Genomic DNA, 26,924 nt, shown 5'->3' with positions numbered 1-26,924 from the left:
GCGGCAGCATCTGAAGTTTGAAAATGCTGCCAACCCCCTACGTGCCCACACCCAGGAGACGGAAGAACGGCTGTCCGCCTGACCCAGGGCCCCGTGTCCCAACCCCGGGAGCTCTCCGGGGCCAGGCCGCGCGGCTGCAGGCGCTCCGGCAGAGCGCGGCGATGCAGGACGCTGCCGCCGGTGTGACGAACGGAGGGGCCGGCTCAGCGCCACTACAGGCAGCGGCGCGAGGACCGCCGGGAAACCACCGCGTGGACGCGGCGGCGTGGATGCGAGGCGGAGGGAGCCACGCCCCCGCGCAGGCTCCGCCCGGGTCCGACGACCGGGAAGAGCCAGAAGGCCGGCCCCGAGACCGGAAGCAGACACAGAGCGCGAGTCCAGCGGCCAGTCCAGTGGCGAGCACAGCCACGGCCCAGCCGGACTCATCCGAGGGCAGCGGCTGACCGCGAGCCTCCCGCGTGGGCACCGCAGGGCAGGGTGCAACACCCGCGCTCTGCCTTGGGGGTGCTCCCACAGGGGCGTGCGTGGCAAAGCAGTTCCAAAACCGGTCGCCCCGCCAAACAAACACGTTGCTATTTCTGGGTCCAGGATCCCACTGTGGGGGTTGGGACAGACGTGGACGGGGTGGGGGGGGTGCACACAAACCCACCGACGGGTGGAACTGCAGGCGTCAGCACGCAGCGTGACGTGCGCACGCGGCCGTGCGTGTGCAGCCCCGCTCTGCCTAGCTCCGCCCACGGCGGCGGACCTCCCGACAGCGGCGGGCGCATTCTGCACCAGCCCTTGGTGGGAGAAACCGTTCCCCACCACAAGGAGCCCCCAGGGAAAAGAGCGGGTCGCAGGGCAGGGACAGAGGCCAGGAGGGGCGTGGGCGGGCCGGGTAGGAAAGTGCCCCAGAAAGTAACAGCGACGGGGCATGTGACAGGACGGAGCAGCCTGACAGGCTCCGGGGCGGGTCCTGCACACTCTGAACCCCAAGGTAAGTGGGTGCGGTGACTCGCAGGCCGTCGGCTCCAGCCGGCAACCGGCGCATGCGCGGCGGTCGTCAACCACCACAGCTGAACGCGGAGAAGTGGTCGGCGGAGTGGTAAATGCCGATCGCAGATAAATAGCAAGAACCGACGATGCGGGGCCGCGTGGAACTTCACACACACGCACGCACGCAGCGCCCAGTGCCAACGGGCAGGCGCGGAGGCCCCGCACAGGCTGCGGGGAGCCCTGTCGGCAGGCGCCGAGCTGGGGACAGCTGCGAGAGGCCCCGGTCTGAAGGGGCCGCAGACCGTGGGTCACGCTGGGGAAGACACTGCGGCGAGCTGTCTCTCCCAGGACACACCAGGGCACTCGGGGGCACAGGGCACGCAGCAGGCACCCCCATTCCCTGAGAACACTCAGGCCACAATAGCTTGTCTTTATGCACGTGTGTGGGGGCACGTGCATGCACACGTGTGCACTGTTCTCTGCAATGACTTTGACGTCAGACACACTTTGGCTACTTGATTCAGTAGCTTTGGTTCAGCAAATCGTACACGTGCCCGAATCATCACCGAAGAACAGAGTCTCGGTGTAGGCGCTCCCTGGAAACACGCCGTACACGAGACCGCTGATGAGGAAAGGCTTACAAACTTTAATTCTCGTCCCGTCTGAACACGCGTGCATCCTGAACCGCCCCTGAGGTGGACCCTGTCCCGTGACCGCACGGGGGGCTGGCAGAGCCCAGGAGCCCACCGGGCCCGAGACTGTGTCCGGGGCCCTCGCTCCCACTGGCGGAGTGCGGCGCGGCGGCCGGCAGGCGCGGCTGGCCCCTCGGGCCCGGCGGGAAGCGCACTGTGGCCCCAGGGCTGTTGCCCTGCTGCTGCCTCGTGCCGGATGCTGGAGGAGCCCGGGGACACCGTGTGGCCCCCTCAGGAGGGCCTCGGGAGTCTCTCCAGAAGCACCAGCTTTGTCTGCAGGTGGACGCTGAAGGGAGGCAGCTGGGTCAGGTTCAGACTCGCCCCGGTGATGCCCGCGACCCTGGCCAGCACCCGGTGTGTGTCCCGGTAGAGGGCCAGGCGATCGGGCGCTGCCTCCTCGAGCAGGTGCGTGTAGGCCAGCGCGCGCTCAGCCCCAGGCCGCAGGTCCTCCCTCTTCTCGTACCTGCAAGGCAGGAGCGTGCACGCGCCTGTGCCCGGCCCACACCAGCCCCCCAACCCGGCAGCCCCAGGGAGCCCGGGCCAGCCCCTGGGGGGAGGGCTGCCGCCACCGCCACCTGTCGTCACATCCCAAAGGGAACATACCTCCAGGCGCCATTGACCTCCAGAAACCGGGACACACCCGTCTGCGCGGCGGCCACGTCGATGTGCAGGACGACGTCTGCGGAGAACCGTGTGCGCTCAGTGAGACCGCGGCCAGGCGCCCCCAGCCCAGGGCGCGGTGGTCCCCGGGGCGAGCACCCACCTGCCTGGGGCGGCACCAGCTCATGCAGCGTCCGCATGGCCACGCCCCCGGGGTAGTTGAAGTGGGACACGTACAGGGCCGTGGCCGAGTAGGCGGCGTTCACCACAAGGTGCCCGACCACGAGCAGGGACCCCACTTTGTACAGCCACGACTTCCGGTAGTTGTTCAGTCTGCAGAGAGAGCGGCGTGTCTGGCGGGGAGCGCGGGGCAGCACAGGGGAAGACACGGCGCTGGGCACGCAGCCCGGCCGGGCCCCTGCGCGGAGTCGCGAGTGTAACCAAGTGCACAAAGTGCTGGAGAAAGGGGATGAAATCACCCAAGAACTTCCCTCGGTGAAATCCCACCCAAGACACTAAAACTGCTGTTGGACTCGGAAACACGCTGGGCTCTGGCTCAGACCGGAGCACGGCCCCCAGGCCACGCCCCCAGGCCACGCCCCGAGCTCCGCAGCGCATGCAGGAGACGACGCCTATCGGGCGTGCGGGAGCAGGGGCCCCGCCAGGGACCGTGAGGCCCACAGAGAGAGAACAAGGGACCTCGGTACCGTCAGCTTCAGAACTCGTCACCCCCTGTGCTCGCCGGTTTCCGGCGCTCACCACGAGCTCCGGGAACGAACCGACGGCGAGCACCAAGGCACCACCGCCTGCTCCTTTGCCGAGGGTGCTGGCCCGTCGGCTCAGGGGACCCCGGGACCCGTGCCCAGGCTCTGGGCAGGCCCTGCTGTGCTCTGCCCGACGAGGGCTCGACCCGTGGGGACTGCAGGCCCTCGGCGTCACGCTGTCACCCACCGCCGGTCAGGGTGGCACCCCGAGGGCGAGCCCAGCCCTGGGGCGGCTGCCTGAGGGAGCCCCACGCTGCCAGCACTCCCGTGTTCCGGCCACGCCTGGCGATGGGGAGGTGGCCGTGGACCAGGCACAGGCAGAAAGCTCGCAAGTGTGAGACCCATCTCTGCCCTTCGAGCCGCAAACCCACCACCCAAACCTTCACCCCAGGACCCGGAATTGGTGTTCGCGAAGGAACTCTGCTGCCACGTGCATCCCTGTGGGAGGGGAGGGACCTGGTGCGCCACCGCCTCCTGCCACAGACACACAGACACACTGCCACGACAGCCACGACAGCCACAGCCGCCCTGCTGCCCTCGAGAACCCCCCCACCCCCCAGCCCCAGGGACGCCGCGCGAGGGGGAGCCGGAAGCGGCGCCGGCACTCACAGGTAGGCGCAGCCCCGAGCGGCCACGGCGTTGAGCAGGGGGAAGGTGTAGATGATGAAGCGCAGCTCCTTGTGCGGCAGCAGCGAGTACAGGGCCACGAAGCCCAGGGCCGGCAGCAGCAGCGCCAGGGCCCTGCGGTCCACCAGGCCCAGGGGCACGAAGAGCAGGCTGCCGCCCAGGCCGCGGGGCAGGGCCGAGTAGAAGTACCAGAGCAGCGGCGAGGTCTGGGCGGGAGGGTCAAGGAGGCCGCGGCTCAGGCCGGGGGCACACGGAAGACATGGCCCTGACAGGCGTCCCTGCCCGGGGTCCCGGGACCCCCTTCCCCTGCGGACGGAGGACGGAGGCCGGGACCGGCACATCAAGTCCAGCAGACGGTGCCGGGTCCTGTACGGGGGTCTGACCTGCCCGCCCTCGTCTCTGTGAAAACACCGTCCCAGGCGGTGGGCTCCCCGGGGCCTCAGTGCACCGTGCATTCCACCAGCGTGGGTTTAACTCCCGAGAGAAGGCGTTAGTCCCAGGGCCCCGGGGAGCCCGGCAGGCAGCACGCCGCCGTGGGGTCGCCCCCTGCACCGCGCCTGCGGGCACCTCCCCCGGGGGGACAGGGTGGACGGCGCCAGTCCTGGTGCTCTGGAGGCCGCAGCAGCCACCGCGCACCCCTCAGTGCCCCCGTCAGGCCCCGTCCCGTGTCCCCCTCGGGCCGGCACCCTGCCCCGCCGGCCGGCCCACGGCGACAGGCAAAGGATACCCCCCAGTTCGAGCTTTTGTTCTGCACGACGTTGTACCAGAGCACCGTTCCTTCCGGCCACACAAGGTAGCGCCAGAAGTAGGAGTCGACAGCCACCGTCAGCCCTAACGGAGGGAATCGGAGATCCTCAGGAGACGACAAGGCACCTGGGACTGGAGGCCGCCCCGAGTCCCAGGTCCCGGGTGCGCGTCCCCACGGAGCTGCCTCCTCGACCCAGACCTCGCGCGCCATCAGCTGCCAGGGCAGGAGCCGGTGCGTTGGGGCTGCGGCCCCCAGGAGCACCACCCCGTGGGGTTCCCATGACCCGGGCCGCAGGAGGACGGGCGCGCCTTGCGGGGACCCTCGGGCCGCGCAGGAGGAGCCGCTTGGAGACTCTCCGATGCTGCTCACGGTTCCCGCCACTCTGTCTGGCGGCCACGCCCCCCGCCCGCCCAGCCTCCCTCCGCGGCTGTGGCAGGAGGCCGAGCGCCCCCTCCAGGCGGGAGGACCGCACAGCGACTCACCGAGGCAGAGCAGGCCGGCGGGCACGGCGAAGCGCAGGGCCCTGGCGACGGTCAGCCGCCGGGTGCAGAGCAGCAGCAGCAGCACGAGGCCCAGGAGCAGGCTCAGCTCGGCCCTGAAGACCAGGATGGCCAGCGCCGAGAGCCGGATGAAGCGGGCCCACCTCCGCTGCAGCCAGGCCGTGAGGGCCAGCAGCACTGGGGAGACGGCGAGACGCGGGCGTTGGCTTCTCCCACGAAAGCCACGCAGACCCCGCGGGAGCCGGCAAACCCTGCTCAGCCCGGGGACGCCCCGCCCATCACGCAGCCCGGACCCCGGAGGCTGCGTCCAACCACCCGGTCCAATCTGGAGCCCCAGGCCCCCCACGTGCCGCGCCCACCTTGGCCGACTCCACTCGTCCCACCAGGCCCGGAACCCGCGCCGCCCTTGGTCTCCCTGGGGTCCCTCCCACCTGCCTGGGGCGCCCACAGAGCACCCACAGCAAGCTGCCCGTCTTCCCCCGAGTCACACCACGGCCTGCACCAGGAACCGGCCCAGGCGCATTTTTCTCGGACAAGGGCACCCCGACCCAGCCGAGGACAGACAGTGCTTCCCGGCGCGGGCCGTCCTGTCACGACGCCCGTGGGGGCAGCCATCGTCGGGCACCCACCCACCTGTCACCGCGAGGGGGCCACTGAGGGGCGCGTCCGGCAGCTACGTACCCACGGGCAGGGCCAGCACGTTGGGGAGTGTCCGCGTGCAGTAGAACATCAGGTGGAACTGGGTGGCCGTCACCCAGCAGAACACGGTGGCCGCCGTGGCCCCAAACTGCCGCCGCACTTCTTTCTGCCAAGTCCAGAGTCCGGAAACCACTCCGAGTCCAAGGACCGCTCTGACTGAACAAGGACGGCGACCCGTGTGTGACCCGCAGGTCAGCGGGTCTCTGACCCTGACGTCCAGCGGTCGGCGAGCGACCAGGCGGCAGTGAAACAACCCCAAGGGCTCGGTATCAAAAACACCTGGGTGTGGGGGACAGATGGCCTGTGCCCGGGCCTGGCCTCGGGGCTCCCCCAACACTGTGAGGCCCGGGACAGGGCAGGCAGTGTCCATCCCTCCCTGAGTGACCAACTCGGCACTCGCACCAGAGGCCCCCCACAGCGGTGACCGCCCGGGGCTCCCCGGCGTCCTCCGTGACCGGCTCGGCCTGTCTGGCTGCCCTGTGTGGTGGTGTGCCCCTCTCCTGAGCTGCCCCTCCGCGGGGACCTGACCCCGTCACGGCTTGCCAACAGGCCAGGCACACCCGCCGTGAGAGCGTGTTGGCGTCTGTCCGGGAGGCGTGGGAATGGTCTGGGTTTGGATGCAGAGAAAAAGCGCCAACTCGGAACAGCGGGGGTCCCTGGCCAGCAAGTGAGGCTGCAGAGCTCTCTGCGGGGAACTCTCTAAATTGGGCCCCGAGAAAAATCCAGAAGGATCTACGCAGGCAACCTGAGCGGGAAGCTGCCAACACCCTCATTTCAGTCTCGGGAGGCAGACGCCCTGTTCTCCGTCCCAGGTCACACCCTAGAGAGGGCTGACGCCTGGCTCTGACCTGTGATCCGAACTGCCACACCGCACGGCCCCGCGCAGCCACGATCCGCAGGCGGACACCGCGGAAGGGGCCTCCGGTCGGCTGGCTGCGATCACCAGACCTCACGACGGTTCTTCCGTCCCCCTTCGAAGGCCCCGGTCCTTACCTGTCAGCTGAGAGTAGAACTTGGACGACCCCAGCAGCGAGAGCACGCAGACCACGGGGCTGGACAGCGCCGCGATCACCAGGGGCCCGAGGAACGTCCTGGGGACCACGCCCGGGAACTCCAGGTGGTCGTACTGCAGAGGGAGTGCGAGGTCAGCGGAGGCCCCAGGACTTGGGGAGGACGCGGCCGCAGGCGCCGGACTCACCCGCTCCATGTCCAGACGGTGGAAGAGCAGGTCGTGCGTGGCCTGCAGGCTGAAGCTCTCCTCCACCTTGGTGTAGGGGCAGGCGGCCAGGTGGGCGGCGGCCACGGCGACCAGCAGACCCAGCAGCAGGCGCTGCCCGCCCCAGCCCAGCTGCCTCTTCCCGGACATTCCAGGCTTCCCCTTCACGCCCCGTCTGTCACCGGCCATCAGCACTGCCACGCTGGGCGCATGTCACAGCAAACACGGGGACCCCCACTTCAAAAGTCACAGCCGAGGCAACGTCCGGGAGACGATGTGGGTGAAGAGTGAGCGGGAATGCTCGCCACAGCTTCTGCAAGCCTGCAAGTACACGGAAACAGGGTTTTCACGAAAACAAGCTTGAGCAGTGTTCCCGTGTGAACCGGCCGCCTTACACGAGGCTGGGCGAGGGTCTCCGCACCGAGGACCACTTGGGTTGCTGAAGTCCCGCGTGTGGCCCGGCCCCGAGGGCAGGACACCTGAACATGGCCTGGCCCTCCTGGTCCCGCTCGGGTCTGGGCGGAGGCCGAGAGGCAGCAGCACAGAAAGGAGCGGCAGGGCAGCCAGGGGAGTCCCTGCACCCCCCCGGCTACCTTCTCGACGGCCTGTGAGGGGTTGTGCGGGGCCCCTGGTGGCACCCAGCTGGTCGAGAATGTGAATACACGGGTGGGAAAAAGGGTGTTGTGTCCTTTGAGGGGCTGAGATGGATGTGCCCGCAATGGACCACCCAGACACTGGCAGGCAATTGGGGAAGCAGGGGGCGTCCAGTCAGCTCCCGCCTGGAAGACCTGGACCTGTCCAGTGCGGGGAGGAAAGGCGGCGACTTCTTCTCTGTGTTTCGGGCTTTTCTCGAAACGGGTCTGATTTTATTTGACCAAAGCCAGAAAAGCCAGAAGGGAAAGGCGGGTCCCACAGCGCCATCTGTTAAGCTTTAAAGAGTCTGTGCTCCCCCAAGACAACCAGTGGGGCCTCAAGAGTGAGGAAAACCTGTGGGTGAGAAGGACCGGGGACCGGCTGGACTTGGTCAAGGTGGCAGTAAGCTGGGGGGAGGCAAGGGGAACAGGTGCCATCATCGAAACCACCCAAAAAATACAGTAGCCCTTAGAAGTAACTTGTTTCTCCCTCCAAATATAGAAACACCCATGGGAACAGGTGCTGCTACTTTATCTCCCTCTCTCTAAAGGGTAAGCTCCTGAAGTGGGGGATTTTTCCCGTGTTTCTGCCCCCTCCCCCCACAGCACCCTCAGCACAGAGAATGGACCCTGGTCACCACACGGGGTGCAGAGATGTGCTGGATGGGAGACCCCTTCGGCTGCCCCACCATGGGGTTATATCCTGCGCACAGGGCCACTAAGCTGACTCACCACTGCATCAGCAGAGCCTGGCACACAGTAGGTACTCAACGAACAAACTGAAGGAATCTGATAAAAACTCTTAGGCATGGATGTCATCCCAGCAGCTTAGTTAGCACTGAGAATATGCTAATGCTTTAACCCCAGAGGCAGAGACCAGAGAACACCCACATGCTACTCTGTTCCTCTAACTGCTTCACAGGGAATAAAAAAAAAATAAAGTTTAAGGAAACAGGAAGCGTCCACCCCGAGGAACTGTGGGAACTGCTGCAGGAGGGCTGCGGGGCAGGGACCCGCCAGGCCTCACGGCTGTGTCTGTCTGCCTCGAACAGGCCTGTCCCTGCAGACCCTGCCCACACCTAAGGCGGGGAGGATGCTCTCCTGTGTGCAGGACTCGGCCCCTGCCAGGCCCCAAGGCCTTCTCACCCACCGGACAGTGCGGCAGAAGCAGACAGCCAAGCAGCTCTTCTGGAAAGCACGGGCAGCACCCGGTCTCGGCCAGACGCTCCCAGGACCGTGGGACGACACCGGACCCCAGCAGCACAGGGCCCAGGGCCACCCCACCACCGGACTCCGGAGGGCGGGGGGCGCTCGTCTGCACCGGTCCACCCCGCTCGGCAAGCACCCTCGGGCTAACACCAGCTGTTGTCGGGAACCTCGGCATCTGGGGCCGGGAATGAGCTCCTCGGGCCTCTGGGCCCCTCGACCCGGAATCTGCGGCCTCTGCCGAAGCCGGTGGAATCGGACGTTCCAAGTGTTAGCCCCTGGGCTGCAAACACAAACGACTCGGAGAGAACCGGGCCGGCTGCCCGCCAAACGGCGGAGAAGACTTGGTATACCGTGCGCACTTCTTCCTTCTGGCAGGTGCGTCCTACTGGAACCCAGGTAGGGCCGATCTTCGTGCTCGTCACCGAAACCACGGTTCCAGTGCCCCTCGCCGGGGCACCTGCGGAAATGCGGGTTCCAGGGCCTCGCGAGACACTTCTCAGGCCCCAGGTGAGGAGCCCGGCCCCAGGTGGAGGGGCCCGGCGGCTGTCCCACGAGAACACGCACAGAAAGGCCGGAGGAGCGCAGCGCACGCTTCAGCTCGGGATCCCCGCCGCCCACCCCGAGAGCCCCGGCCGCGGCAGCGCACGCTTACCACGCGCGCCCGCGGGGCTGTCCTGCGGAGCGCGACTCCCTCGGCTGCACGAGCTGCCCCAGCTGCCCGCAGCCGGAAGAAGGGTAGCGGAAGCGAGCTCGGATGCGAAGACCTTGCCCGAACCTAACATGGCCACCAAAACCTAGCCGCCTTGGCGGTGGGCGCCCTCCTTGCCCGGAACAAAGATGGCCGCCACGGGCGCACGCGAGAGGCGGGGCCGAGGGGGGTGGGTTCGGACCTCCTTGCTCCCCTTCCCACCTTTCCCAGTGGGACGCTGACCCGGGACCTTCCTATTGGTCACTTCTCGTGGCGAGCCCTGATTGGGCCACATGGGGACAGGAAGGATCCCCCAGACCAATAGCGGTGCGAGAAATGGCGGGGGGCGGGGCCCCGTCCGGCTCCGTCAAGTAGTCCCGGGAACTGCCGGCGCCGGTGAGCCGGTGGGCGGCCGGAGGCCTGAGCGCTCGGCCGTTCCTTCCCGCCCTCGGTCGTTGCCCGCGCGGCCGCGTCCTCGCAGCGCTGCCCGCTCGGCCCGCCATGCGCCCGTCGGCCCCGGCCACTCTGGGGCTGCTGCTGCTGCTGCTGGGGCTGTTGCTGGTGCCCGGCGAGGCCACCCAGAAGCCGACACCCTGCCAGGGCTGCCGGGATCTGGTGGACAAGTTCAACCAGGTGGGCTGGCGGCGCGGGACACGGAGCCAGGGTCCGCCCACGCTGGACCCGGGTCCGCCATACGGGCTGGGGTCAGCCCGGCACGGACCGGTGCGCCGGAGCCTCACGCCCATGCTCTCCCCGCAGGGAATGGTGGACACGGCCAAGAAGAACTTCGGCGGTGGGAACACGGCGTGGGAGGAGAAGTCGCTGTCCAAGTATGAGTTCAGGTGGGCGCCCGCCCTGCTCCGAGCCCTTGGGCATTCCCGGGAGATGTGCGGGGGCCGCGCGAGCCGCCTCCCCGCACTCCCGGCGGCATCCCGGCAGGTGGGTTAGGAGGGACGCTCAGCTGCGCGCCGAGAAGGCAGCGTGCAGGGCGGGTGGGAGCCGCCGGCCCCAGCTCCCAAGGGCCAGACAGGCACGGAGGATCCCTTCAGCTCGGCCACCTGTGCCCTGGCCTGGGACTGACCCACTGGCCCCTCACTGGTCAGCTGGCTTCCCTGCCGCACAGCAGACTTGGTGGTGTCTCAAAGATGCAGCCTGGGCACGGAGTCCCACCCACACGAACTGTGGTTGTGGCTCCCCCTCTGTCTGGAGCTGTGGGGTCCTGCCGGCTTCAGGGGCTTCCCTGCGGACCCCACCCCGCCCTCCGTCACCCTGAGGGAGGCTGCAGAGGCTCTGACTCCCCATGTCCCCTCCAGTTCAAGTCTCCGCGTGGTACCCAAGACGCCCTCCCATCCCCAGCTGGTGTGTCTGCCGGGGGTCTTTTTCACTCAAGTGGCCCGTACACCGCTCTGGCCTGGCACCCGGTGGGGCCCCAGGACGCTGCGGCGGGACGCGTGCTGACCGCGGGCGGGCGGGCGGGCGGGCTGTGTTGCAGCGAGGTCCGCCTCCTGGAGATCGTGGAGGGCCTGTGCGGGAGCAGCGACTTCGAGTGCAACCGCTTGGTGGAGGAGCACGAGGAGCTGTTGGAGGCCTGGTGGCTGCGGCTGTGAGTGTCCGGGCTGGGGGCCGGGTCGCCGGAACGCCCCGGGGCTGTGTCGTTAACCCGAGGTCTGAGAGAACATCAGACTTGGAGAAGTCACGAACAGTGTGGAGAGCGTCCGTCCACCGTCTTCTTTCTACCCTGTCACCTCTTCCGTGCCCTCGTGCAGCGACCAGAGCGGGGAGTCGGCCGGGAGGGTGCCCGCACCTGCCTGTCCCTTCCCAGGTCCCCTGACACCTGCACCGCACGTGGCAGGGAGCGCATCTTTGCCCCGAAGGACTCTGTCCCGGGTGAGTTAACGGAGCTTTTCCAACCCTCAGGAAGAAGGAGCACCCTGACTTGTTCGAGTGGTTTTGTGTGAAAACGCTGCAGGTCTGCTGTTCTCCAGGAACGTACGGACCGGACTGCCGGGGTAGGTTTTTCTCCAGGAGACCCCGAGGCGCCCGGTCTTCCTTCCCAGTGGGCAGAGCGTGGGAGGGAGCTGGGGCCGGCGGCTCCCAGCCGGCCTGGACGCTGCCCTCTCGGCGCCCAGCCGAGGGTCCCTCCTAACCCACCTGCCTGGACATCGCCAGGAGTGCAGGGCGGTGGCTTTCGAGGCCCCCGCACAGCACTGCTCACAGCAAGGACCGGTCTGTGAGAGGCTGGGGCCGGGGTGTCTGTTCGGCCGCACAGGTCACGGTCAGCCCCAGCTTGCTTGGGGCCTCACCCGAGTCACTCGTGTGGTCAGCTGGACCACGTGACTCCATTTTTGAGGAGAGACCCTCTTACTGGGTGCCGCCACCTCCCACCTGCCCTCCCTGCTGTCCCAGCGGCACGTGGCCACAGCTCCACCCGCCCCAGGTGCCAGCGTCGTCACCCCAAGTTTCAGGGAGGCCGCCCGGACCCTGCCTGGGGCCCGCAGGCTCCCGCGTCCTCAGAGAGCCGTGGTGCCCACTTCAGGGGCAACGTGGGGTCTGGACTCAGCGAGGCACCCGGAGAGCAGCTCGCAGCTCTGAGCGTGCGGCGAGTGAGCGAAGCGGCGTCTTCTCCGTGTGCGAGCGCGCCTCGGGTGCCGCTGACCGCCGTCTGGGTCCCCACAGCGTGCCAGGGCGGGGCCGCGAGGCCCTGCAGCGGGAACGGCCGGTGCAGCGGAGACGGCAGCAGAGAGGGGGACGGGACCTGCCAGTGCCACCCGGGCTACCGCGGGGCCCTGTGCACGGACTGCACGGACGGCTACTTCAGCTCGCTGCGGAACGCCACGCACAGCGTGTGCACAGGTAACGGGCCCTGCAGAGGAGGGGCCGCACACCTGCGGGTCTCCCGCCCCGGCGGTCAGGACGTGCGCGGGGGGGGGGCAGGGACGAGACTGGCCAGCGCACCGCTGTGGCCCCACTTCCTGTCCCCAAACCACCCCAGAGGAGAGGAGGGTCGCGTTTCTCCTGACCTCTGGCTGAGACGACCCCGGGGCCAGCAGTCCTGCGACATCCGCGACGGTCTTCGTCTCGTGGCCTGGCACTGGCGTGTCCCGGCACGGGGCCTGCTCCCCACACGGCTCTCCCGCAGGATGGCTGGCCTTGGAGGGCTGTGCTGCGTGTCCGTGGGTGCGATGCGGGCGGCGGGGGCCGGAGCAGCCTGCTGTCACTCACAGTGGAGGCAGGGTGGGGAGGTGGCCCCGGTGAGAACGGGAACACGGGGAGGCCACGGGGCGTGACCTCCTGGCCCCGGGTCCCTTCTGGAGGACACGCTGTGGTGGTGACCTGTGGCGGGTACGGGGGTCTTCCCAGCTGGTCTTCAGGGGCCGTTGCCCTGCCCTCCCACCCCCTGGGGAGTCTCGCACAGACAGACCGTCTCAGCTGTGACTGGCCTTGCCGGCCATTCCGGTGGCCTGGGAGCAGGGGGCACGCTCTCCCCCGACACACAGCCCAGGGCGAGCGCCTGGGGCGGCTCACTGACCGGCGTGCTCAGGGGCGGGCTGTGACGGCGGGGCAGCGACCAGGGGCGGCCTCGTCAGCAACGCTCGCGGGCGCGGCTGCCGTGGCCGTTCCCCACGGTCGGAGTGGGAGCCGCTCTGCGTTGTCCCAGCCGGGGTGTCGGAGCGCAGCGGGGCCCACCAGCCAGGGAACTACAGAAGGTCCCTCGTAACCCTCGTTTGCAGAGGGGGCACCACCGACAGGCGAGGGGAGCCCCGTGGGTGCCGGGCATCCCAGGAGCACGGCTTTGTGTCGGGGAGCAAGTCGGGCTCTGCCAGAGTCTTTCCGTCCGTTTCTGGTTTTTGCTCCGGCCTGCTGGGCGGGGACCCCTCGCTGCGGACGCCCCTCATGCTGCGGGTGGGCCTGCGCACACCCACAGCGCCCACTCTGCCTTCCAGCCTGCAACGAGTCCTGCAAGACCTGCTCAGGCCCCACCAACAGGGACTGCGCCCAGTGCGAAGTGGGCTGGGCCGAGGAGGACGGCGCCTGCGTGGGTGAGCGAGCCGCCCCGGGCCCCCCTCCCCGTGCCCCATGGCCCCCCGGCTTCCCTGCGGGGGCTGCGCCAGCCCCTCCCAGGCGGGCTCACTTCGGCCCTCGGCCCCATCGGGGACTTGTAGGGAAGGCGACTGTGGTGTTCTGTGTCACATTTCAACGGTCCCGGGACACGTGTGTCTCGCCCACAGCTGGTGGCAGGTGCAGCCACTTCCAGGAAGGAGCCTTGGGGGTCCCTCCCCCCCTCTGCCGCCCCCACTCAGGGCTGGGCCGGTGGCCCCTTTGCCGGTCATCCTCACTGGCAGCTCAGGCCCTGGTTCCACAAGGGGCAGATGTGGGGGCTGGCAGGGGTGCTGACGGAGACTGGGGGGCACGTGGTCCCCGCCTGGACAGGACTCAGAGCAGCAGCACAGGCAGGTCCTGCTGCTCACAGCCCCCTGGACGTCCCTGGGCTGGGGAGCCACACTGGTGAGCCTGGCGGTCGCAGCGTCTGCCTGGGCTGGCCACTTGGCCACAGAGGGGGCGGTGGCTGCCCTGGGCTCCTCCAGCCACACAGACGTGAGGCCCCAGGCGTGTCTCCCCGTCCGCCTGTCCCCGCCCGTCCAGCCTGGTGGCCGCCACTTGCTGCAGTGCGCCCTTTCCTTTGGCTCCACCTACCCTGCAGCATCCCGGAGCCCGGGGCCCAGAGGCCCACGGGCAGGCCAGCGGGGCTGCAAGTAGAGTCGGCTGCCCCCCTCCGCCCCCCACCAGAGCCGCGAGGCCTTGGGCCAGTCGGGCTGCTCGCCCCATCTCCAGGGGGAGGGAAGCGCCCCCCGTCCTGCAAGAGGCCTCCAGGCCCGCCCCGTAGAGCTGTCCTCCACACCGTGGCCACCCCCTTCAGGCCGGCCCTGGCCGCGGGGGGGAGGTGCTGGGGGCCGGCTGTGTGGTCCGGAAGGGGGCGGAGGGGGCGGGCCCTCACGGTGGCGCCTTGCGTTGCAGACGTGGACGAGTGTGCGGTGGAGACGCCCCCCTGCGGCCCCCAGCAGTACTGCGAGAACGTCGGCGGCTCCTTCAACTGCGAAGGTGCGGCCCGGGCCGCGCGCCCCTCCCACGCGCACGCCCTCCGAGGGGGCCGCTCGGGTGGCAGGCGTCGGCCGTGTAGCACGGTCAGAACGCCTGGAGACGGTGGAGCAACGACAGACAGCACCATCGATCCCACCCACGGGGCCTGCAGTGCTGGGCGGGCTCCCCGCGCTGCTCTCTGGCCTCGCCTGTCGGACACGGCGCCTCGCCGGTGGCCGTCCGCGTGTCACCGTTCTCTGCGTCCCGCTCACGATCTCGGAGCACGCCGCCACCGCACAGCTTGCAGCACTCCGGGATGCTGGGTGTTGGAACGCGGTTCCCGCCATCGGAGCCGTGAACGCCCTCGCCGGAGAGCTTTCGCATTTGCAGGGTGCCCAGCGCCGCTGGGCTGGGGCCGCGGCCGGGGCCGCCTCTGCCGGGGGTCTGGGGTGGCGCAGGCGCTCCTCCGCCTGGGACGTGCCGGCTCTGGTCTCCGCTGCTGCCGCTGAGCTGCCGGTGGGCGAGCGGGGCAATGTCAGCAGCTGCCGGCACCTGCACCGGGGTGGGGGAGGGCGGTTTGGGAGGCCACTGTCCCCGCAGTTTCCACGGGGGTTCACAGGACGGTGGTGCCTCGGCTGCCGGGGGCCCGTCGTGGCACCCACCCCAGGCGTCTGCCCTTCCCCGGGGGAGAGCTCTGGGAGCGCCCTGCGTGACCGGTGAGGGGCCCCCGGCTCGAGGGCACCAGGCCTCCCCCGCGCCCCTGCTGGAGTGTCAGCCCCGGGGTGCTCCCGGGCGGCCGGTCTGCTGCCGCCACAGCCTCTCCTCTCGTTTCCAGAGTGCGACCCCACCTGTGTGGGCTGCACGGGCAAGGGCCCGGGGCGGTGCAAGGAGTGCATCCCCGGCCACACGAGGGAGAGCGGCCAGTGTGCAGGTCAGTGTCCCAGCCCCGACGGAGCCCCCCAGGGCCCGCTGCACCGGCGGCCCTGAGCTGAGGGGCATAGACAGTGGGCTCAGGCGCTCCCCGCGGGCCCTGCTTCTCTAGCCTCCCGAGTACCCCGGGGGTCTCACGAGATGCAGACACGGAGGTGGGGCCGCCCCACTGTGAGCCCTGCACCCTCGAGCTGCGGGCCAGCCCCGTGCACCCACGTGTCCTGTCTGCGCCCAGCTGGCCGGCCCCGAGGCCGGCACGTCTCTGCCTCTGCCCCAGAGCCCTGATTCCCCAGGCTCCTGTGAAGTCCTGCCCTCGCTCCCGTCTCGAGGTGCGGCTGCTGAGCCCTGTTCCCCGGCGGCGAGTGAGCCCCGCCTGTCCAGGCGGTGACCGAGGCGAACTTTCTGTTCCAGACGTGGACGAGTGCGCGCTGCCGGAGAAGGCGTGCGCCAGGGCCGGCGAGAGCTGCTACAACACCCCCGGGAGCTACGTCTGCGTGTGTCCCGAAGGCTTCGAGGAGACGGAGGACGCCTGCGTGCCGGCGCAGCCCGCGGGGGGCGGTGAGCGGTGGCGGGCGGGGTGGGGGGGGGTGCGCCCTGGGCCCTGACAGCGGGTGGGGGCGGGTCCCTGCACCGATGGGGAGGGGCTGCGAAGAGAGGCCCCGCCCCCAACCCCTGCTGCTGCAGAGGGAGACTTCCGTGGCGCGAGGCTCGTGGCTGCGGCTGCAGAGCTTCCTGGGCTGGAGGCTGCCGCTTCCACGGCAGAAGGGGCCGCCCGCCCGCCCCCTGGTCCCGGGTGCCCGGCGTCAGACCCAGGGGTGCGCAGGGCCCGCCCCGCCTCTCCTGCGCGCAGGCCTCTCGAGCGCCCGGTGTGTTTTCTGGCAGAGGTCGCAGAGGAGGCCGCAGAGGAGGCCGCAGAGGAAGACGCGGTGCGGCCGCCGGCGCGCGAGGACTTGTGAGGCTCCCCCGAGCCGGAGCCGGAGCCCGACCTGCCCTTTAAATTATTCAGACTGACGTCCGGGAAGCCCCGCCCCCCGTCCCCGGGCGGCCGGAGAAGCTGCCTTCAACACGGCTGACACTCATTCGACCCTTCAAAAAGCTGCATTTTTGGTTCTTAAACATATTTGTATATTTTGATACTGTTCTTTGTAATAAAAGTCACCACTGAAGGCGGGCACGGGCGGGCGTGGGTCTGTCTCACGGGGGCCGCAGGCGCTGGCCCCGCCCCGCCCACTCGGGGGAAGACGTGCGCGGCCGCTGAGCCCTGCGGGGGGCGGGCAGGCCCACCGCGCCCACCTCCCCGGCAACCACCGCAGGCCTGCGAGTAACCAAGACCTTCATCGGGGGTTTCAGGACCAGACCGGGGGGGCGGGGCACAGCCCTCTCTGGGGGCCGAGCTGGAGACGGACATCAGCGGCGAACCCCGGGCCGGCACCTCGGCCGGGAGAGGAGGAGTTCTGGGAAGGGGGCAGGCAGCGGGGTGGAGAGGCTGTGGGCCGTCCTCACGGGTCCGTGCGGAGGCCAGGCCGTGGCCTCTGCTCTGGCCCCCGGGGGCCCAGGCCCACCCTGGGCAGAGGCCAGTCTGGGTGTGTCCCCGCGGGGGCTGGCTGCACCCGCAGCCACTACCTCGCAGCTCCGTGTCCAGCTGGCAGGGGATGGCGGCTCTCCATCCCAGGGCAGGTGTCCGCGGGTCCAGCTGGCGGGCCAGGATGACCTCCGGTGCGGGCAGCGGGCCGCTGCTGCCCAGGGTGGGGGCCTGCACTGGGGGCCCTCGGGGGCATTAGGCTGACGTGGTCCCTCCTGGAGACGGCACCGAGGCGCAGGCTGGCGCGCAGAGCAGGTGGTGGGAGCGGTCACCACCAGAGTGGGTGTGGAGGGGAGTGGGGGTCCCTGACGGGCCTGGAGGGGGGCGGAGGACAGCAAACCAGCGTGAGAGCTGGGGGCGGCAGGGGGTGCCTGGTGCTGGCAGGTGGCTGCAGGGTGAGGCCCAGAAGGGGGGCCCCTGGCCAGGGTCCCCTCTGGGAGGAGGGTCAGTGCAGGTGACTCCCAGGAAGGGGGGGGAGAAGCCACACCTGTGCCGGCCACAGGGACCGGCGGGTTCACTGGAGGTCCAGCCCAGGACAGGCGGCCCCTGATCTGCTGGGACCTAACACTCAGGCCCAGGCCAAGGTGTCAAAGCCGTTCCCCAGGGTGGCCTCGCGCCCCAGGCCACAGAACTGACGCCCTTTCCAGGCGGAACCCAGAGAATCTCAGGTCCTTGCAGGACTGGACGTGTGGCCACCAGGTGGCACTGTCACCCCACACACGGCAGGGTCACCCGGGAGCCACCCCTCCTACACAGGCTCTGGGTGCAGACGCCCTGTCCCCGCAAGTGCCACTGAAGGTGCCCTGAGGGGCTGGACAGTCCCCTGGCAGTGGAGAGGGCCCGTGCCCCTGCAGCTGGCTCCCCCCACTGGGCCCCTGTGTCGGCCCACCGCGGGCAGCTCCCCTGCCCTCCTGCTGGGCCGTGGCCCGCCCTAGGCCAACTCCACGGGCACCGTGAGGCCTGGGAGGGACGAGACCAGGTGGTCCTCACTGGCCCTGCTCTGGGACCCCCACTGGACCCCCGCTGGCCCTTTCACTGCTCCCACTCCAGGGCAGAGCGGGAGTCGGGGGGGGGCGCTGGTTCTTCCCGAGAACCTCCCGCTGTCTCCCCCCAGGGACATCCCAGTCTGGCCCCCCCTCCTCCCCCCTCCCCCACCAGGGCCCCTGCTCAGCTGTGCCCCCCAGGACTGCCCTCACCCCCTCCCCAAGTCACCCCACTGGGGCTCCAGGGTCCCGCACTCGTGGGGATGCCGCTCCCTGGAGACCCCAGCCTCCGCTTTCCCATCTGGATGGGGAGGGGGCTCCCAGCTGCAGGAAGGACCACCACGGGGCCGCTGGGTAGGAGGGGTTGGGGACGGACCTGACCCCGGCAGGACCTGGCCAGGCCAGGCCGGGGGTGAGGGTCACAGGGGCCTGGGACCACGGTGGCTGAGGGCCCACGGGCTGTGGTGTGCGGACGTGGGTTTGGGGTCTTCAACGATGGGACCCTCGCGTGGACTCTGGCCCCGCCTGTGGGGGACACCGGGCAACCTCCCTACTTGGGGGACCCCCCCTCCGGCAGTGCCCCCTGCTGGCCCTGTGACCTCCCCTCCACCCTGGGCTGGGGCGGGGGTGGGCAGTGTGTGCCAGTGTGGGGACCACACCACTGTCGGGACCCTCCGTGGCTGCTGGGCCAGAGGGTGGCTGCAGCCAGCAGGCGGCGCTGTGGGACCACACGGGCGGCCCCTCTGCCTGAGCTGCGGCCAGTCTGGGCCGGAGCCTCTCAGGTGCGATGGAAGGGAGGGTGCTGCGGGATGACTCCCTCGTTCAGGAGGTCCCAGGTCCCAGGGCAGGGCATGCTGAGGCCAGGCCCAGCCCCCAGTGTGGACAGAAGTGTCCTGCTCCTGCGATCACAGCCAAGGAAGGGACAGGCAGGCAGGCACCAGGGCCAGGGCACAGCTGGGCAACGGCCACCTGGGACCGCGGACCTGACAACCTTGGAGGGATCCAGTCTCAGCCAGGGGCGGCGCCTTCGCCCCCCCCCACCCGGGGTGTGCCTGGGAGGGGCCTGGGGCAGCAGGGCCGTGGGGTATGCTCGGTCAGCGCCCTCCGTGGTCCCGCGCCACCTCCTCCAGGTCGAGGCAGAAGACACGTCCCCCTGAGCAGCCCGTGGCCGACCCCCCTGCTGGTCAGCAGCAGGTCAGAGGCCCGCCCTGCTCCAGGGTGCTTCTGCTCGCCCGCTGGGCTCCACTTCCCGGGTCCTGGTTCCAGCCCAGGGCTGTCTGCTGCGTCCCTTGGGGAGCCAGCCCCCACCCCCGCTCCGCTCCCACCCTCCAGCAGTTCCTGGAACCGGGAGCGGTGGGTGCTGTGGGGATGCAGCCCCACGGGCAGGACCTGGGACGGCGTCCACCCAAAGGGCCTGGCCTTCCACTGGCCACCGCACGCCAGGTCGGGCTAGAAGCTTCTGGAAGCATGGTGTGTGCGTGCCCGTGGTCGCTGCCGGCCCCACCTTGGCTGTGCTGTGAAGCGGGCCCCTGGCCTGGCGCATCGTGAGGTGGGACGCGGCATTCTCGCCGGGGGGCCCCGGGGCCCTGCTGAGTGTCTGGGGACATTTGTCTGGCCCGGGTGGGCAGACGCCACTGGCTCAAGTGAGTAGAGGCCAGGGATCCTGCTCAGCAGCCTCCGGGGCCCAGGACTCGCCTCCCCCGGGTGTCAGCACAGTGGGGGGACGGCGAGCGGGGAAGGGGCTGAGTGGACAGCACTGCCCCAGGTTTTCAGTCTTCTTCCCGGTGGGGCTGGACGAGAGGGTGCCCCGGCTGCGGCCCAGGGGGCCTTCACAGCGTCCACCATCATCCTGGACCAGCCACCTGCCTGTAGTGGTCAGACTGGTGGAGCAAATGACGTGACCGGACCGCCACCTCGCACCACAGGCCTGTCACTGTGTCACTGACCACCCCAGGGTGGACTTCCTCCCAGCTGGGGACAGACGCAGAAGCTCCCCGGGACTCACTCACGATGGCGGCCAAAGAAGCGAGGTCCACCGTCAAGGATGCCGGCTCCAGCAGTCTGTTCAGGCCTGGAGAAATGGCCGCTGGTCAGGGGTCAAACCAGCCAGAGCTCCGCTCCATGATCCCCGGGTGCCCCCGCCCCACCCCCCAGGGAGCCACAAGGACGCCGTGGGCCTCCAGGGTACTCCGGGGTCCCAGCAGCTGCAGACTGTCCTGCTCCTCTTCTGACACCCCACATCCAGGCCACCTGCCCACCACTCCTGCCCCCAGCACCCCTCAACCAGAGCCTGTGCTGCCCCCACCCCACCCCACCGGCTCCACAGTCCCGGGGCCCGGGAGCAGCCTCCGCAGACCACCCCTCCCTGGGCCCTGTCTTCTGCTCACAGACTCCCCCACCAGCCTTCCTGACCCCCACCCCCGGGGCCGCTCTCCGCCCTCCTCCACTGCCCCACTCCTGCCTCCGCCTGCCTGCTGGTCCCACGGGGGCCTGCGCCTGTGGGTAGGGGCTCCCGGCCAGGACAAGATGGCCATGAGGAGGTGACCAGGGGTCGGCCCGGCTGCGCTGGGCACCTCCACTCTGCAGCCCTGGGGGGGCCCCTCAGGGAGTATGGGGAGGGCGCGCTGGCCCAGCAGGGGTGGGCGGGTGGCACAGGAGCCAGTGGTCCTGTGGGCCGCGGCGGGGCAGAAGGCTTCGGACGGTGGTCCAGTGGCATCAGCCTTGTGCCTCCGTGGGGACAGGCTGCCATTCAGGCCACCGGTTCCCCCCTGCTCCTGGGCCCCTCAAAGCTCTGCTTGTGGCTGGGATGGCCCCAGACACCAGGCTGGCCGGCCCCACAGCAGTGTGGGGAGAGGGCCAGCCTGCCCCGGTGGGGCTCCGTGGGGGGCGGGTGCCTCCCTTTTCAGAGACCCCACCTCCCAACCCAGGGGACTCCTGCTGGAGAGAAGTTCCCAGGCGCCATCCCCAGGCTGGCGCTGGCTGCCCTCCCTGCAGCCTGGCCACCGGCGGCCCGCAGCCGCCAGAGGGCGCCCGAACGGACACTGACCACACTGCTCACTCGCTGCAGGCCCAGGGGCTCCCCGGGGTCCGGGCAGCGCCCCCAGGCCCGCAGGCCGCCTCCGCACCGCCCTCAGAGGGTCGCCAGCCAGCCTGGCGCTCTCTCTCTGGACCTGGGCGCGTGGCTGCCGCCTCGCCGAGTGAGGGGGGATAGAGAGGGCACCCCAGCACTTCAGCCCCTGGGGGCTCAGCGATGTGGACGGTGCAGACCCGGAGCCCCTCCACCAGCGCCCCTCCCCACTGTGCCCCCACCCCCACCCCAGCCCCCCTGCTGTGTCCCTTCGCTCGGCCCAGCAGGCACACTTCGGCCGCGGGACCCCTTCCACGGGCCGCATCCCCAGCCCTGGCCTAACCCCCGCAGCGGAGGGAGGTCGGCCCTACTCCCCTTTTCTCTCGCTGAGCAGATTTTGGGGTTGCGCTAGGAAGGGGCCCAGCCAGCGGACGGGAAGGGGGCGCTGCCTTGACGGGAAGGGGGCGGCGCCGGAAGCAGAGGCCCGGCTGTCCCCGCGGAGGGAGGGGCGGGGGGGCGAAGGGAGGGCAGCATCTGGTCCTGCGGGCCAGGTCCCGTGTGGAGGAGAGTTGGGTAGGGGCCGAGTCCTGGCTGTGCGCACTCCGGCTCCGCCCGCGCTCCCCCCCACCATGCAGGCGCGTGAGGGCACGGGACACCCCTCCCCCACGTTCTCCCTTTCCCGGAGCGGTAGTAACGCGGGGGGGGGGGGGGGGGCAGTGATGACGCTGATGGTAAAACCCGAGGTTTCCTACGTAGACCCGGCGCGTGCGCGCTCGGCCACGACCTTTTTGGAAAGGGCTTGGCGACAGGTGGCGCGGGCGGGATGCTCGCGCACCTCGTGACGGTGACACTATTGCGGGAAGCAGGGGGGCGGCTGTCCCGAAGGATCTGGGCCAGGCAGAAGGAGGGGGTGAATGAGATGCGAATTTGGGGGTGGGGAGCGCGGGAGGCCGCCCCCCAGGTCCCCGCAGAGGGTCTCATCCAGGAAGGTCCAGCAGCGGGGGCCTCTCCCTGCTGGCTAGAGGGATGTGGGACCCCAGGACCCCTAACTGTTGTGCGACTGGGACCGCTACGTGTTCCCTGGGGCCTGGATGAAGGTGTCCCGGAGCCTCACCGCCTGGCCCCGTGCGCGCCCTTGCCGGTCGCACCTGTTCAGACGCTGAGGTTCATGACCCCTCCTGCCCTGCCCCCCACTCCAGGACCTCAGGCCCGGCCTCTGGGGGGCAGGGCAGCCATAGGGCTGGTCGCAGCAGGGCCTGAGCCCCCCACAGCCTCCTCTCCACCCCCCGCCCCAGAGGCGGCCCTGCTAGGTGGGCCTCTGGACACAGCCACCCTCTGGAAGGTGCCTGCTGGGACCTGGGTCTGGGCTCAGGGAAGGAGGGAAGTGCCCCCTAGTGGTGGACCTGGGCAGCAGGAGGAAGTGAGGCCTGGAGGGGTGTCTCCCACTTCACCTACACCTCAGGGTGCGGTCGGCCTGGGCACTCCCTGCTGGCACCCCAATGAGCTTCACGGCAGCAGGGACGACCCAGCAGCCTCGGCCCAGGGAGGCTGGCCCGGCTGCTCCACAGTCACCCCTGGGTGTGGGCCCAAGGCCCCGCTGAGCACCCATTCACTGCTGGGACCCCCGGGTGCCCTGGCTGCCAGGACCCATGTCCAGTTCCCTTCTGACCTCGGCCTGGAAAGGGGATGCTCCCCAGAGAGCACCCCGGTTGGGGGCGAGGGCTCAAGGTCCCCTGCCCCCACCACTGCCGTGCTGCCACCTGCCACCCGAGGGTGGGAGGCTGATGTCAGCGCCCTCCTTCCTGGGTCCCACGGGCTAGCTTTGCCTTCGGGCGAGGGCTGGCTGGGAGAGTTGGGGGACAGCAGCTTGGGACCACCCCCAGACCCCCCCTCAGCTGCTGACCAGGGAACAGTGGCCCTTGTCTGGCCGCCTGGGTGAGAGCTGGGGTGCCAGCCCCGGGCGTCTCGGGCGAGGACGGCCCCTGCCCCCACCCCCCACCCCCGCCCAGGGGCCCATTGTCCATTCACCCTCCGCCCTCACTATTAATAGCGCCTGTCATCCGCAGAGCGGCTATAAATAGCCCCCAGCCCCTCACACGGGCGTGCCGGCGCCTGCCGCCCAGGCGCACCGTCGCCCACTCAGAGCCGTGCGCCGCGGGCGCCGGGCCCACTGCTGCTCAGCGCCACGGCCAGGCACGGAGGGCCGCGCTCCCACCCTCACGCCGGCGCTGAGCCCCGGCCGCAGCCCGCACGGGCCAGCGCTCCCAGAGCCAGGGCTTGCAGCGGGCGGCTGTTTCTGCGCTGTGCTGGCCGCGCCTCAAGGCCACGTGGCCGAGGGGCTGGAGCGGGCACTCCGGCCCCTCCTTCCCGCCCACCCCCCCACCGCCAGGTGCAGGCACCCGGTCACCTCCCACGGCTCCCACTCAGGGGCTTTGGCCCATTAGAGGACCCTCTTTCTGTGGAGCAAGCCCTACAGCATCTACCTGGCTGAGCGCCCAGGGGCAGCCCTCCCAGCTGGCCTGGAGGGAGGGCCACCCGGAGGGCTGCCCGGCCTGGCTGCCCCCACCCCCCAGGAGGCCCGTGTGGACTCAGCCCGGCCCTGCTCTGGGTGCTGCTGGACCAGGCCCTGGGGGTCACTGGGCCTGACAGGCCTCAGGAGCGTAAGCCCAGCGCAGCCCCCACCCACCAGACCCTTTGGCTGCAGTGGCCCCCAGGGCCGGGCCGGACCCCCACGGGTGGGCAGCACTGAGCGCTCGTCCCCTGCTGGCCCTGGGGGCCTTGTGGGAAGGGGCGCCTGCCCCGCAGGACCCTCTGGTGGGCCCCGGTCGGGGCTCGGGGAGCTGCCACGGCACCAGGCGCAGAGGAGGAAAACAACTTGTTTGTGGGGAAGGCGGAAAAGGCGCGTCCGCGGCCGCCGGCCAGTGGCCTTCCGGGGGGGACAGAGGCCCTTTGTTGGGAAAACAGGAAGCGAGGAATTCCAGGGCCCGTCGGGCCACCCTCCGGCCGCCCGCCCCAGCTTCCGCCGATTCTCAGCAGCTCCTGCCGGCCACCAGCTGCCCGCCTGTCTGTCCACTTGTCTGTCTGTCCCTCTGACCACAGCGCCCCAGCTTCCGGCTTTGGGGCAAAGCTGCGGTCGGTTCTGAACCCCAAGACGGAGCCTGCTCTGCCCCGCAGGGGCCCCCCGGCCACATGGGGACGCACACCCGGACATACCTGCTGGGAACCTGCTCCGTGCCCGGCTCCAGGCAGGTCGGCCAGGGCCTCTGAACACTGTCACCCTGGGCCCCAGCCCCACTCGGAACCCACTGAGAGACGAGCCCCACGCTGCAGGCCGACCACAGCCAGGAGACACGCGAGTGTCGGGGGAAGCTCTGTGAGGTCAGGGCAGCGTGGCCTGGGGCCCAAGGCCCCGGGGACACAGCGAAGGGCTGGGCCAGGCAGTGTGGGGGAAGGGGGATGAGGTGAGGGGCGGCCGGGCTCCGTGGGAGGCCGGGACAGCCTGACCCCCGCCCCCCTCGCTGCCCCTCTGCCTCACCTCCCTGCCTGAGGGCCGGGTGGGTCCGGGCACCAGCGGTCACCACGTCGCTGCCGCCCAGGCCGGCCTCCTGCCTGTGGCTCGCACACTGTGCACCAGCAAGCACGGCCCAGCGTGGGCACGTGGGCGCGGGGCGTTCACACGTGCACACGCGTGCTCACGGGCACACACGGCCCGTAGACACGCCCCCGGGACCACGGCAGGAGAGGAGCAGCTGCACTCCCCCTCGCCCCCGCCACATTGGCTGGGGAGGGGGAGGAGGAGGAGGCCCACTTGGCTCGCCCCCCCACCCCCGCTGCGGGCACTGGCCCGGAGCTGGCCTGCGTGGGCCACCCCGCCCAGAGCGGCTGGGGAGGGGCGCCGCGGGGTGCCTGGCACTGGGGGCAGCTGGGCCGCGGGCGCTGTGGCTCAGGGACACCCCCGCCCCTGCCGAGGGCTCCTCGGACTCAGAGCGGCCTCCGCCTGCTGGCGCCCGTGCGGCTCCCAGGGGCCGGCCAGAGTCGGCTCCCTCGGGACCTCAGGCCTTCTGGGTGCGTGCGGGGCGGGTGCTGGGTGGCCTAGGGAGGGTGTCGGGCAGTGCGGGAGAGAGGAAATCAGGCGCATGGGAGGCTGGGCAGGCCCCGGGGCCCCAGGCCCTGGCAGGCGCCTTTCACCGGCGTGGAATGGAGCCACTGCTCTTCGCCCACCTGCCCTCACCTGTCCGCATCTGTGCGCACCAGCGGGGCCTGCTGCCTGTGGTCTGGGTCCAGCCCACGGCCCCTGGGTCCAGCCCACAGTGTGCGTGGACGTGTCCTCTGTGGGCAAGGGGACGGACGCAGCCTGCTGGGGTCCCCCTGGAGGTGCCTCCTTGTCTGGCTGGGCGCTGTGTGGGTCCCAGCGAGGGAGGCGGCCCCCAAGGGCCTGGATCAGGGGACTGCTCAAGGGACGCCTCAGCCAGAACCCTGCGCCAGTCCCCTACGTGTCTGTGTCTGCCCATCCACACACCCGTCCGGAGTGCCACAGCCCCACAGACTCGAGAGAGGTGCCCACTCTTTGCAACGGCGAAGAAACGATAGCCCCCCGTGTGTCCAGCCGCCGCCCTCCCTCCCTGCAGCCCGGCCCGGAGTGGGCACCTGGGAAAGGCCTGCTGACTGAGCCACGGCGGACAGGCGGACGGAGGAAGGAAGGAAGGAACGAGAGAGTCAGCAAGCGAATGAATGAATGAATGAATGCAGACGGAGCATCGCCCGCCATGCCCCGCCCCCGACCGCTCGCTGCAGACCCAGAGCACCCCCGGCCGGCTCACGTTCCCGGCACACACTGGAGTGCGGGGCAGGGGAAACATCCCAGTGCTGTGTACACAGTTCCTCGCAGCCACGGGCAGCACCGGGGTCCGGGCCGCGGGGCCGCCGGCCTCCGCCTGCTGGGGTCACAGAGCTGCTGCCATTCCTGCCGGCGGCCGTCTGACCGAGTCCCGCCCAGAGCCGCGGGCCCAGCCGGGCTCTGAGGGGTAAGGGCAGCCCCCTGGGGACCCCTCTGCCCCGGGCTGTGGGCTGGGGGCCATGCAGGCCTGGTCAGCCACTGGAGCCCCAAGCCCAGAGCCAGCCTCGCCCAGGCCTGGGCTGGCCGTCACAGCGGGAGGTGAGGTGACAGGGGGCAGCCCCGGAGTGAGGTCCCAGCTTCCGCTGCCCACCCAGGCGCGGGCCCAGGGGCACCCAGGGGGAGCAGGAGGCTGGCCCCTCGTGCCCCAGGGAGGGGTGCAGGGTCGGGGAAGCCCTTCACACAGCCTCAGGAGTTTCGAGCGCTTCCCCTAAAACCACTGCCCCTGAAGATCCCCCTCAGGTACCTGCCCCAGGCCCACAGCCCAGAGCAGAGCTCCAGGAATGGCAGCCGCCGCGGGGGCTGGACAGCGGGAGGAGCTGTGAGCCTGCGCAGGCCCAGGGCCCTCGGCCACCTGACTCTGCAGGACCTACCTGCCCGGGACCCCCAGGCCCCACGCCCAGGTCTCGGGGGAGGACCCACGGGCAGGTGGAGGAGGGAGGGTTTTCTCCGTGAACAAAGGTCCCGCCCTCGGAGCACCCCGGGGGGTGACTCCTCCCTGACCCCAGCCCCCAGCCGTCTGGCCTCCGCCATTCCGTCTGGCCTCCGCCATTCCGTCCACTTGTGGCCACGCTGCAGCGTGGGAGAACTCAGCCCCCACTCCTGCCGGGCAGGGCTGGCCGCCCTGCTGACCTGCGGTTCCCGGGCAGCGCGGCCCGTGCTGTGTGCCCTGGAGAGACTGGCCTCTGGGGGCCGCTGGCCGGCAGAGCCCCGACCCGTGGGGCGAGGTGCACAGACCGCCCCCGGGGCCGCTGCGGGCCAGCCCTCCTGCTCCTGCCCCAGCCCTGCACAGCCCACCCCGCCCACCCACCGTGGG

At 70.2% G+C, this 26,924-nt stretch overlaps 3 protein-coding genes across 5 annotated transcripts; 1 reads left to right on the top strand and 2 right to left on the bottom strand.

Annotated features, from left to right (window-relative positions):
* Nucleotides 1–1,604: 1,604 nt before the first annotated feature.
* On the bottom strand, nt 1,605–9,469 carry ALG12 (ALG12 alpha-1,6-mannosyltransferase). 3 transcript variants are annotated; one of them, XM_045834823.1, is made up of 10 exons: nt 9,318–9,469; nt 6,807–7,145; nt 6,602–6,734; nt 5,591–5,764; nt 4,892–5,086; nt 4,389–4,492; nt 3,644–3,867; nt 2,434–2,603; nt 2,274–2,349; nt 1,605–2,133 (listed from the first exon to the last, which is right to left on the bottom strand). In XM_045834823.1, the coding sequence occupies exons 2-10, from the start codon at nt 7,011–7,013 to the stop codon at nt 1,902–1,904; spliced, it is 1,515 nt and encodes a 504-aa protein (XP_045690779.1). In that variant the 5' UTR covers nt 7,014–7,145; nt 9,318–9,469; the 3' UTR covers nt 1,605–1,901. The 3 variants fall into 3 exon arrangements, with proteins under 3 accessions (XP_045690779.1, XP_045690777.1, XP_045690778.1); XM_045834821.1 differs by having other exon boundaries at nt 8,607–9,396; XM_045834822.1 differs by having other exon boundaries at nt 9,016–9,396.
* A 226-nt stretch (nt 9,470–9,695) lies between these two features.
* On the top strand, nt 9,696–16,533 carry CRELD2 (cysteine rich with EGF like domains 2). The gene is made up of 10 exons (XM_045834824.1): nt 9,696–9,986; nt 10,113–10,195; nt 10,846–10,956; nt 11,271–11,362; nt 12,030–12,206; nt 13,298–13,393; nt 14,370–14,453; nt 15,268–15,363; nt 15,774–15,920; nt 16,245–16,533. The coding sequence occupies exons 1-10, from the start codon at nt 9,855–9,857 to the stop codon at nt 16,316–16,318; spliced, it is 1,092 nt and encodes a 363-aa protein (XP_045690780.1). The 5' UTR covers nt 9,696–9,854; the 3' UTR covers nt 16,319–16,533.
* Nucleotides 16,534–16,656: 123 nt separating this feature from the next.
* LOC123816033 (transcription initiation factor TFIID subunit 4-like) lies at nt 16,657–26,072 on the bottom strand. Its single transcript, XM_045834754.1, has 4 exons — nt 25,977–26,072; nt 21,053–21,224; nt 19,937–19,998; nt 16,657–17,258 (listed from the first exon to the last, which is right to left on the bottom strand). The coding sequence occupies exons 1-4, from the start codon at nt 26,070–26,072 to the stop codon at nt 16,770–16,772; spliced, it is 819 nt and encodes a 272-aa protein (XP_045690710.1). The 3' UTR covers nt 16,657–16,769.
* Between the last annotated feature and the right edge of the window lie 852 nt (nt 26,073–26,924).

This window comes from Phyllostomus hastatus, unplaced genomic scaffold (genome assembly GCF_019186645.2).
Source record: "Phyllostomus hastatus isolate PE091 unplaced genomic scaffold, TTU_PhHast_1.1 phas_contig_198, whole genome shotgun sequence".
Taxonomy (NCBI): Eukaryota; Metazoa; Chordata; class Mammalia; order Chiroptera; family Phyllostomidae; genus Phyllostomus; species Phyllostomus hastatus.
The sequence above is the reverse complement of the archived record's forward strand: the minus strand, read 5'-3'. Positions and strand labels throughout refer to the sequence as shown.

Excerpts from the sequence above, each read along its gene's own strand:
- ALG12 (XM_045834823.1), bottom strand. The coding sequence starts at position 7,013 with ATGGCCGGTGACAGACGGGGCGTGAAGGGGAAGCCTGGAATGTCCGGG. Across the intron at positions 5,765-6,601 it reads GTTCTACTCTCAGCTGACAG|TCAGAGCGGTCCTTGGACTC; the intron begins GTAAGGACCGGG and ends GTCCTTGTTCAG. Across the intron at positions 5,087-5,590 it reads CGTGCTGGCCCTGCCCGTGG|TGCTGCTGGCCCTCACGGCC; the intron begins GTACGTAGCTGC and ends CCGTCTCCCCAG.
- CRELD2 (XM_045834824.1), top strand. The coding sequence starts at position 9,855 with ATGCGCCCGTCGGCCCCGGCCACTCTGGGGCTGCTGCTGCTGCTGCTG. Across the intron at positions 9,987-10,112 it reads TGGTGGACAAGTTCAACCAG|GGAATGGTGGACACGGCCAA; the intron begins GTGGGCTGGCGG and ends CTCTCCCCGCAG. Across the intron at positions 15,364-15,773 it reads GGAGAGCGGCCAGTGTGCAG|ACGTGGACGAGTGCGCGCTG; the intron begins GTCAGTGTCCCA and ends TTTCTGTTCCAG.
- LOC123816033 (XM_045834754.1), bottom strand. The coding sequence starts at position 26,072 with ATGGCCCCCAGCCCACAGCCCGGGGCAGAGGGGTCCCCAGGGGGCTGC. Across the intron at positions 19,999-21,052 it reads CTGGCGACCCTCTGAGGGCG|GCCTGAACAGACTGCTGGAG; the intron begins GTGCGGAGGCGG and ends CCATTTCTCCAG. Across the intron at positions 17,259-19,936 it reads TCGCTTCTTTGGCCGCCATC|GCCCGTCAGGGACCCCCACT; the intron begins GTGAGTGAGTCC and ends GCCCCCCTCCAG.